Raw genomic sequence first — 11,507 nt, 5'->3', positions numbered from 1 at the left:
TGTGGAATGCGGTTTTGGATTTCAGACAGGGATGGTGAGAGAGAGGATGGCAGCGGTTTTGGTTCTGCTTCATTTTTACTTTTTAACACTCTGTAAGATGGGACAATATATACATCCAGCAGTGTTCATTTAACTCTGGGGATTTCTCTATGTGAGGGCTTCCTGGGGGCTAAGTGAGGGCTGCCCATGCAGGGCCAGCGCTAAGGGGCCAACGTTTCGCCAGTGAGCAAACCTGTGCGGGGCCCTTAGGCTATGCCCATACAGGCCCATCGTAAGCTTACTTGCAGGGTAATTACAAGGATACAGAGCAATGGTTTGGCTGGGATCAGTTTTCAGAGGATTTTTTTCTGGTTGTTGAACAATAAAACATTGACGGCCAACATCGGTTGGTTGCCAGGTGATCACTTAAAACAACTGGATATACTATTTCTATTGTATAATAATACTATTGTATTTGTTGTGTGTATTATTTCCTTGTGTAATATATCATTTTTATTGGATTATTCACCATGGAGGATACATTTACAAAACTTTGCAAATACTGCTGCTGGATGTTTTCTTCACCGGTGAGACTGATCCGCACTTGTAAATAGACTGAACTTGAACTTGTGCTGGTTAAACTCCCATGTTAACTGTAATAAAGGAGAACTTAATCCCCTTTATTATATTTGTACACCCTGTGACTAAAATACATGCGGAGTGTTATAGTGGTGGCTCGTATGGTGATCGCTCTGTTTATTGTGTTTTTGATTTACAGTTACAGTTTTAATATGATGGATGCAGAGATTTCAGACACTGTTATGCCCACTGCTATTGTAAATACAGATGTACCAAACTTAAATGCTGACAATGGTATTGAGATAAAACAGTCAACCAATACTGATGTTACGGATTCAGATTTGACTGCAGCTCCATTTGTTACTAGACGCAATCTAACTGGTGAAATTACTTCAATGTTAAGTTCATTATACAGTTCTGATGATGATGATAAGTCTGATGATGATTGTGGTATATTGAATGATGTGGTCCAAACAATTAAATTATATGTCAAACATCTTAAGGTGGATTTATTGGCCCTTAGCACACAGGTACAGTTTTTAAATCAGGCCCCTCACCGGAGTTAAGTATATAGGCACTCTAAGTTTTCTGCTGCATGGACCTGCCCAGAGCTGGTGGAAGGTAGAAAAAGCAAAGGTAACTGAAAGGGGCATTTATGGCTGTTTTTCTTCCAGATGATTACCTCACAGAAGTGGAAGACAAGCTAAGGTCTTTTGTACAGCAGCCACGTCAATGCCTTAAAGACTTCGCCTATGACTAACGGGCGCCCTGCCTGAAGTGCAAGCCTGACATCTCTGAGGAAGAGCTGGTGAGCCGCATCCTCAACAATATCAACCCCAAGGTAGCCAGCTGCTACTTCCAATAACAATTCATCCTGGCAGATGGCAAGATAAACCAAGCTTTGGATCAGAGGAGAATCTGTTACAGGTGGCGTGATAAAAAGCGTATGCTGGACACATATATTATGAAGGATTCACACCTTGCCTTTTCCCTCATAGCTGGACTGGACTTCCTTACTGCAAAGAGGGCCATGTAAGAGGTTGGACAGAACAGATACGGCCTGAATACAGAAAGTGGGTATAACTACCATCCCTTTCTCTATTCTGCTAGCCCACAAGGATCAACCACCAAAAGCTCTGCTCTTCATACTCGACCAACTGCTGCATCAACCCTTTATTATGCTTTACCTCCCATGATGAACCTCCCATTATTAAAGGAATTCTTCACCGAATTTAATTATGATTATATTATTAAATTAGGTCACCTATGTAGTAGAAATGTGAAGGGGTTTTTTTTAGAAATGTTTGCCTTCTAGGCAGAGAAAATGTGTTTTTGGCTCATGTGGATGGAAAAAAACAAATCCCAGAATGCATTGCTTCGCTGCTCTACGAGGCCATTCCTACCGGTTCGAGAAGGCAGGAGGGAGGGAAATTCAACTAGGCTAGTTACTTGCAAGTTGACTTGAAAACTGAAATGACACCCTTTAACGTGAGTCTCTATGACGAGTTAGTTGATAGTTTATTTTAAATACTACCTTTTTCCATCGAAGTTGTGATCAGTTGCTTTGTACCGGGATGTACAGTCAAAACCAGGAAAGGACAAGTAGTAAGTTTCCATCATTTGCCGGTTTTGACGGTTTATAGATGTAAATATAACATCCATAGCTCAGCTGACAGACGTGAATAACAAACAAAATACTCACTTTATTATCTGGCCTCCGTTTCTCCATTTTTTGTATATCATTATGTTAGTATTAGTATTTTCTTTCTACCATGCACAAATAAAAATGTCACTGAACACCAAACCAACAATTACTTTAAACACACTAAACTACACAATTACTAAAAACACACACAAAAACAGATTACCACGGGCACTGCGCTAGTTCATAAAAAGACATACCTGAATTATGAAACAGAGTTCGCGTTGCTGAAATTTCCATGCTGAGCGTTCACAATATAACATCCATTTGTGTATTATTCAACGTATTACATATGAGAAATATTTATATTCCATCGGATTTTGTATAAAATAATCAGTAAGCCCCAGCTCGAGTCTGCCTGGGCTCTGGCCATTCTTCCTGACCGCTAGGCAAGGCTCGCTCCTCGGCTAAAGCAGCTGCTCCGCATCCTCTTGTTTCTTGCTGTATTGCGGCTCGTACGTGTAGCCACAAGCATCGGATTCGCGCACCAAATCTTCAAAATCCCCTTCTGCCATATTTTGCGTCATCTGAAGACTTTTTTTCAAAACCAAAATAAAGATATCTCTCCTCTCAGGGGACATGAGGGAAGGAAACACTGTCATTCATAAATACTGCCAGGTTTCTACTGATACAAAGCTGAATGCCAAATCGGTGAAGTATCCATCTAAGCCCGTTACATTCAGCCGTGACACGGACAATATGAAAACTGCAGAGGCTTATCACCACCTGGCCCTGCACCACCTCCAGCGTCCTGGGAAAAACATCAGTCATTCAACACAAAATCTCATACCACTGAAATCAAGAGCATACAGATAATCAAGAGCATACCGAGTTTTACCTTTCAAGAAACACATTATTGAAGAGCAGGTGGACCAAATACTCAAGGGACATATAATCGAGCCATCTTTCTCTCCCTGGTCATCCAGGTCATGAGACTTAATGGTAAGATGATACCTGATGGATATCCAATGCCTCTCATCCATGACATCCTTGAATCCAAGGAAGGCGCCACATGGTTTAGTACATTGGATTTGCAGTCAGGATACTGACAGGTGGAAATTGATTAAGCAAGCAAGGAGAAGACAGCCTTCATTACAACCAAGGGGCTATACCATTTCTTATCCTTACCCTTTTGTCTTCGATATGCCGCTGCTACCTTTCAGAGGCTGATGGAGAGGGTCTTGGCTGAGCTGAGAGGAAAATTCTGTGTCGTCTATATCGATGACATAATCATATCTTACTCTGAGGGCCTTTTTACACCTTCATCATGTGTTTTCTCTAATCGGATAGCTATCTGATTTGTTAAAACTGTTTCATTTACATTTGGCCACATAAATGCGTCTTGGCAAAACGGATTTTAATCTGATCTTTTACACTTTTGATTACTCCGCCTTAAAAAACTTAAAACGACGTTTATGCAACAGAAGGCAGCCCTTATTGTATGTTGGGCAGGGGACGCGCGTCTCCTTGCTCGGCCTGAGCTGAAGCTCACGCAGCAGGAGAGTGACAGCATGGTGATTTAATGCAGGTCCATTACACAGAGTAAGTTACTCCGCAAACAGACTCTGAGTATAAGTTACCTCTCCTTCTGAAACAGGCTTGACTTACCCCGCTGTCTCAGGTTTAACCTAACCCCCCTTTTGAAATGGAAAACTCAGAGTTTCCCTCATTTCAGAGTTAACATACTCAGAATTTGCACTTAACCACCTTTCTGAAACGGGCCCCTGGACTATTTAAATCAGTGGTCTCAAACTCCCAGCCCGCGGCCCATTTACGGTCCGCCCTCCCCCTCTCTGCGGCCCGCGTCACCTTTCAAAAATATAACATAATCTGTCACGCAGAAAGATTTTTATTCACTTTGTTTTATATTAGTTTGATTTTTAATTTAAATTTTCAAATGTTCATTCACATGTCGATTCTAACAACGGGTTAAAACGAGTCAAACCATTACTTTCCAAAGTGGAAGTTGCGCTCCGTGGCGTGGGTCGCATCACCCGTTCACCTGTCTTTCCTGAACCTGTAACCGAATCCACCATGCCTGTTTCTGTTCCTAAAATGGCTGCCACCAGGCCTGTTTCTGTTCCTACAATGGCTACCACCATGCCTGACTGTTTCTAAAATGGCTGCCACCACGCCTATCTCTGTGCCGAAAATGACTACCATCACAATGTCTATTTCCAGGAGGGCATTTAGGAGGAAACCCTTTACTACTAAGACTGCTGTGTTTGTACCAATCCCCAAAATGGCTACCGCTGCTGCGCCTGTTTTTATGATGGCTACTATCATACCTGCACCAGCTGTTCAAAGAACCTTCACCACACCCATTCCTCAGAGGGCCGTTATTAAACCTGTACCTATTGTCAAGATGGCCGCCATGCCTGTGCCTGTTCACAAGATGGCTGCCGCCACACCTGAACCACTTCACAAAATGGCCGCCTCACCTACCTCTCCGGATCATACCAGGACCCAGTCACTGGTGTCTGGTTTGGTGGAAACCAAGATGATGTCTGTAGAGGCGTCTGGGATCCCTAGTCCAGTTGTTCCTGTCGTCTCCATGACATCAGAGGTATGTCCTTTAAACCCTGTGCTTCCTGAATTTGCCATGGCCTTGTGGTGTGTGTGGTCCATTTTCTGCTCTTCTATTTCATGTGAGGATTCTCCAGCTCATGAATCTGAATCATCTGATACACCCCATGTCACGGCTAGAAGGTCCGGACCTGTGTCTCCTGCACTTACTACTCCGACTAGATGGTCCAAACCTTAGCTTCATGCATATTCTGTCACACCTGGATCATCTGAGTCACATGAATCATCCAGTTTACCTGAGTCTGATTCACCAGAGTCGTCTAGTTCACTGGAATCTGAATCTCCTCCTGAGCCATCTGAATCATCTCCTGCATCTGCATCTCCTGCATCTGCATCTCCTGCATCTGCATCTCCTGCATCATCTGCATCATCCACTGCAGCATTGGCATCATCTACTGCATCGTCCCCTGCATCACCTGCATCATCCACTGCATCACCTGCATCATCCGCTGCATCATCTGCATCATCCTTTGTAGCATCTCCATCATGTGCAGCATCTGCATCCTCTTCATCATCTGCATCCTCTGCATCATCTGCAGCATCTGCATCCACTGCAGCATCTGCATCCTCTGCGCGATCTGCAGCACCTGCATCTTCTGGATCTACTGCAGCACCTGCATCATTCTAATCATCTGCATCATCTGAAATATGAGAGTTTGCACTGACTTTGTGTTGTACTGGATCTGCTTCTTGCTCTTCTGTTTCCCAGGAGATCCCTCAAGTTCATGAACCCGGGTCTTCTGCACTCCCTGTCACAGCTGGAAGGTTGGAATCTCAGTCACCTACACTTTCATCCATGACTGGAAGGTCCGAACCTGAGCCCTATGCACTTTCTGTAACAAGTGAATCACCAGAGTTCAATAAAGCACCAAAGTCAAGTGAATCATCAGAATCTCCAAGATCACGTGAGTCCTCTGCACTTTTTGTTATGGCTGAAAAGTGGGAATTTGAGTCCCCTGAGCTATCTGTTTCGACCAAGTTAACCAAACCTACGTTTTCTGAATTTGCTGACCATACGGCCTGATTCTGCGCTCCCTGAGTTTCCTGTAAAAGCCAAATGGTTACTCCTGAGTTCTCTGAGTCCTGTAGGTCAACTATTATGGTCACTCCCAACCTCCAAAAACTCTCTGCCCAGGCCAGACGATATATACACAAAAATGATTTGGATGATTTTATTTGCGACTATTATGTTGGAGTTTAATATCGGTTTCTGTTTGTTCTTTGTTTCTAGTCAATTGAGGGTTATTATGATTTTGTTCAATAAGCTTGCTGAGATAGGTAGATCTGGTGGTTTTTATAACCCATCTGTAGTGTTGAACACTCTTTTCATGCTGCACGACATACCTCTAACTTTGTGCTCTAATGGGAGCAAAAGCTTCTAGTGTGCTAGAACAAACATTGTTCAGGGTTTCTATTACAATATCCAGTTCTTTACAGTTATCTGCTACATGTTTCATTTGGGATAGGTCTGGAAGAGTGCTAATAAAGCTATCTTTAGTGGTGGAAATTATTGTTCTGCCTAAACTGTAGCATGTTGTTAACCAAGCAATTCTATCTAGAAGTATGGTGTACGAGACAAGGCAATAGTCTGAGACAGCATCACTCTGAGGTGATATTTCTATGTTATTAATATTAAGCCAAAGTGACAGAATTAAGTCTAATGTATGTTTATGGGTAGGCTATGCATGGGCCCGGTCACCTTTTGTCTAATACCGAGACAATTTAGAACATCCATAAATGCTAGTCCTAATGCATCTTTGGGGTTATCAACATGGATATTAAAGTCACCAACAATAAGAGCTTTATCTACAGTGACTACTAGCTGAGACAGGAAATCTGCAATTCTTTTAAGAAAATCTGTGTGGTGGTTTGTTGATAGTAGCTAGGGCGAAAGAAAGCTGTATTTTGTTACAATCAGTTATTTCCATATTTAACAGTATTATTTCAAAGGAATTCAATTTTAGTTCAGATTTATGGTTTACTTTAAATATTTTATTGTAGATTGTAGCTACACCACTCCCTCTACCATTTAAGCAAGGTTTGTGCTTATAATAATAGTCTTGTGGGGTGGATTTATTTAAACTAATGTAATCACAACTGTCTTTAATTGAATGTATCAAAATCTGTATGTATGTTTTTTAGTAAATCAAACAGTCATTGTGCAGAACCAGATGTAGTCGTAGCAGGGGAGAGATTACAAGTTGTTTCTGTTTTTAAATATCTCGGAGTACATATACATAAAAATCTTAATTTTAAATCACATATTAAGAAGATTTGTAATTGTATTAAATTTAACCTTGCAAATTTTAGACATGTTCGCAGCTGTATGTCGACAAGGGCCGCAATGATGTTTATGCACTCAATGATAATACCCCATATCACTTACTGTATGACAATTTGGTCACAAGCAAACAACACCTCTTGCAAACCATTACTTTCATTATATAAAAAAACTCTTAAAGTACTTGATAGGAATCCCATAAATCACCACCATTGTCATGTTTTAAAAAAATATAAACTTTTAAGTTTTGAAAATTGGATAAGATTCACAAATCTCTGTCTAATGTACAAAATTCAACATGAACTGGCTCCTCGTGTATTGAACCAGTTCGTAAATATTGTACCAAACACACATAGATCTACACGGAGTGCAACAAGTGGTGATTGTATTGTTCCATTGAGGAAGAGTGCATTTGGCCAAACAATAGGTTACTTTCGTAACCCCAGTTCTCTGAAACATCGAGTGGAGAGATCCACCTATGGGAAGGACATCCATACCTGACCTCTACAGAAGCATCCAATTGCACCAAGTCTGGCTAGACAGACAGAAGCGCAGCCAATGCCAGGTAAGACCACACCCTCTTACCTGCTGCTCCTCCTCAGTAAGTGTATTCGCTTCTCGTGCGGCAAGCGGGGCAAAGCTGGTGGATCTCTCCACTCGATGTTTCAGAGAACCGGGGTTACGAAAGTAACCTATTGTTCTCTTTCATCATCTCGTGTTCGAGATCCACCTATGGGAGAGACATGGACAGCTCCCCGATTGCCCAACACACTCGCAGTGAGGTATGACAGCCAGTATAAAAAATGGAACGGTCACCCCCGGGGGGGGCGGTGCCCGACACGTCCCATAATAATGAGCCCCACGCACACACACAAGTGTCTGTGGTGCGCATGCAAGGCAGAAAATATGTAAAAAGCACACCCTAGGGAAACCCACAAATGCAAAAAACAAACAAGGGCAAAGATGTGCATGCATGCTTGGTAACATGAACGAGCTCAAAACCCGTATGCGCTTTGTTCCTACTATAAAGACAACAGTAGGAAAAAGGTGTCCAGCAGTGAAGGGCTATGATGACCCTACACCCAAAACGGAATGTGCTACTGAGGTTTTAGTAACATCCAACCGATAATAACGCACGAAAGTGTGGGGAGAAGCCCAGCTCGCAGCCGAACAGATGTCCTGCAGTGACACTCCCCTAAACAAAGCCCAAGAGGTGGCCACGCCCCTCATAGAATGAGCTCTGATATTCCCAGGTGGTTGCACTCCCTTCGATTCGTATGCCAAGGCAATCGCGTCCACAAGCCAATGTGAAAGACGTTGCTTATGCTGCGTTCCAGGCAGGCTTTTAAACTCGTGAGTTACGACTTCAAAACCACGACTCACGACACTATGCGTTCCAGGCAGCCTGTAACTCGTGTTTTTACAACCTTCTACCGGTGAAAGTGCACTGGAACGGCAGTCAAACCCGTGACTTCCCACCCGTGAACTCGTACTAGATCGATGTACTCCCAGTTCAGAGTCGTGAGTCGTGGTTTTGAAGTCGTGAGTTACGGGTTACAGGTTGCCTGGAACGCAGCATTAGATACGGGATTCCCTCTGTGAGGCGGCGTCCATGAGATAAAGAGCTGGTCACTCTTCCGGAAAACCCTAGTCCTGTCGATATACGTCTGTAATGCATGAACAGGACATAGAGCATTAAGCCTCTGATCCTCCGCAGAGGAAAAAGGTGGAGGGTGAAAAGCGGACAGCTCCAGCACCTCCGATGTGAACGCAGGGAAGCACTTAGGCATAAATGCCGGGTTAGGTTTAAGAAAAACCTTTTCTCCATTCAAAGAGAATTAAGTGCATGAAGGGTGTACAGAAAATGCATGCAGTTCGCTAACACGTTTTGCTGATGTTAGAGCCAAGAGCAGAGCTACCTTAAAAGACAGCAGCTTCAAGGAAATAACACCCAGGGGCTCAAAGGGGTAGTGAGACAGGGCGTCCAGCACCATGGAGAGGTCCCATTCAGGGCAGACTTCCTGATGACTGGCAAAGAGCGACGGGCACCCTTCATAAATCTGCAGATTAAAGGGTGCTGCCCGACAGTAGAGCCATCAAACCCTACGTGACAAGCAGAAATAGCCGCCAGGTAAACCTTAATTGTGGAAAAAGACATGCCTTTATCCATAAGGTTTTGTAAGAAACGCAAAATCTCAGGGACTGAGCACTGATAAGATATGAGATCGTGCTCATTCCACCACCCTTCAAACACTTGCCACTTACAACCATATAAGGACCGTGTAGAAACGGCTCTGGCATTTTGAATAGTAGCAATTACGCGCGGGTGTAATCCCAGCGCATTTAAGTTTGTCCTCTCACGGGTCAAACCCAGAGAGCCACCCTGTCCGGGTGTGGGTGATAAATTTCCCTGTTCGCTTGAGACAACAGGTCTGTGCGGAGGGGGAGGGGCCACGGCTGGGCATATAGCAGAGGAATTATTTCTGCCAACCACGGGGCTTTGGGCCATCTGGGCGCTATCAGAAGGAGAGACAGGCTCTCCTCCCTCACTCTGGCCAGCGTGGGAATTATGAGGCACAGAGGGGGGAAAGCATACAGCAACACCTTGGGCCATGGGTGGGCCAGTGCGTCCACCCCGAGGGGCGCGTCCAAGTCCTTTAGCGAGAAGAACATAGGACAATGGGCATTTTCGTGCGAGGCGAACAGATCTACGGTTGCCCGTCCGAATCGCCTCCATATCGCGTCCACCACTTGCGGGTGGAGACGCCAGTCCCCGTAAAGAGGGTTTCCCCTTGACAGAAGATCCGCGCCTCTGTTCAGAATGCCCGGAACATGCGTTGCGCGTAGTGACAGAAAAAAACCCTTGCTCCACACTAACAGCTTGTGAGCTAGATTGTGAAGTTTTGAGGAGCGCATACCGCCCTGGCGATTGATGTATGCCACCGCTGTGGTATTGTCGCAGCGTACGAGAACATGATGTCCCCGCAGGCGTGGCAGAAAATGATTCAGAGCTTTCCATATGGTGAGGAGCTCTAAATAATTTATATGTGCTGAATGGAGACTGCTCGGCCACAGCCCGTTCACCGTTCTGCCCTCCTGGGTTGCACCCCAGCCCGTTAAGGACGCATCTGTCGTCACGACTTTCCGCAACATAACTGTCCCCAAGGGGGTGCCTTGTGCGTAAAAGTCTGCGTTCCTCCAGTGGCGCAGAGCTGCCGAACAGATGCGCGTCACCGTCACCACGCGACAGAGATCGCGTAACGGGCTGAAATGTAGTGATAAAACCCATTTCATGAACGTCTCATTCTCAGGAGACCCAGGGGCAAAACCTGAATAGCTGAAGCCATAAGACCCTGTAGTCTGAGGCATGAACGATACTGCACTCTCTCCCCCTCCCTGAACTGTGACACACAATTCATTAAAGCGCGGACGCGCTCCTGAGAAAGATGCGCTCGCATGGAGACCGAGTTCAGTTCCAACCCCAGAAAAATCACACTCTGACTTTTGTTCACATTCACTCTGAAACACAGGGACGTGATATGAGAGAGCACACGATAGGTTTCCCGCAGCACTTTCTCTTTCGACTCGGCTATGATGAGCCAATCGTCTATGTATGTCAAAATCCGTAGACCTGACATTCTTAGAGGGGCGAGGGCCGCCTCCGTGCACAGACAGAACGTCCGAGGACTGAGAGAGAGACCGAAAGGAAGAACTGTGAATTCGTAACATATGTTCTGATATGCGAAACGCAGAAACTTCCTGTGAGGCGGATAAATGCTTATGTGGAAAAAAGCATCCTTCAGATCGACTGAAGTGAACCAGTCGTTCTGTTTTATGGCTCGGGCCAGAGAACCGTGGGTTAACATTCTGAAATTGTATTTCCTTAAATGTTTGTTCAACACTCGTAGGTCTAAGTTGGGCGGAGGGAGCCGTCCTTCTTTGGAACCAGGAAATAACGAGAATAAAACCCCTGATTTATCAGATCGGGGGGCACCACCTGAATCGCACCCTTTATTAGAAGAGAGGAGATTTCCTCTTTCAGAATGTGAGCGGAATTCTCTTCCGTGTGAGAGAAGAGAATGCCGTTGAAAAGCGGGGGTTTCCTGACAAACTGTAGTCTGTAGCCCTGCGTAACTGTTCGCATAACCCCTTCGGGCGCTGCTACCGCCCGCCAGGCTGGCTCGTAACTCGCTAGAGTGCCCGCCAGCGTGGAGGGTGCGCAGCTGAACTCGTGAGCGATCGGTAGACTCATTTGTGATACAATGGCGCCCTCTAGTGGACAAACAAGGGGCGACATGCGTGGGTTCAGAGAGGGGTTTATTCTCTGCAGAGAGATGTGCTCTCTCTGAAACGAATTCATTTGATTCGTTTGTTTTATTG

At 44.8% G+C, this 11,507-nt stretch overlaps 1 protein-coding gene across 1 annotated transcript; it reads right to left on the bottom strand.

Moving 5' to 3' along the window:
• Positions 1 to 9,330: 9,330 nt before the first annotated feature.
• On the bottom strand, positions 9,331 to 10,592 carry LOC141362119 (uncharacterized). The gene has a single exon (XM_073863933.1). It carries the CDS (start codon positions 10,494 to 10,496, stop codon positions 9,492 to 9,494), a length of 1,005 nt encoding a protein of 334 aa, XP_073720034.1. The 5' UTR covers positions 10,497 to 10,592; the 3' UTR covers positions 9,331 to 9,491.
• Between the last annotated feature and the right edge of the window lie 915 nt (positions 10,593 to 11,507).

Source organism: Misgurnus anguillicaudatus, chromosome 25 (assembly GCF_027580225.2).
Source record: "Misgurnus anguillicaudatus chromosome 25, ASM2758022v2, whole genome shotgun sequence".
In the NCBI taxonomy this organism is placed as follows: Eukaryota; Metazoa; Chordata; class Actinopteri; order Cypriniformes; family Cobitidae; genus Misgurnus; species Misgurnus anguillicaudatus.
Note: the sequence above shows the minus strand (reverse complement) of the source record. Positions and strands in the feature narration are given on the sequence as shown.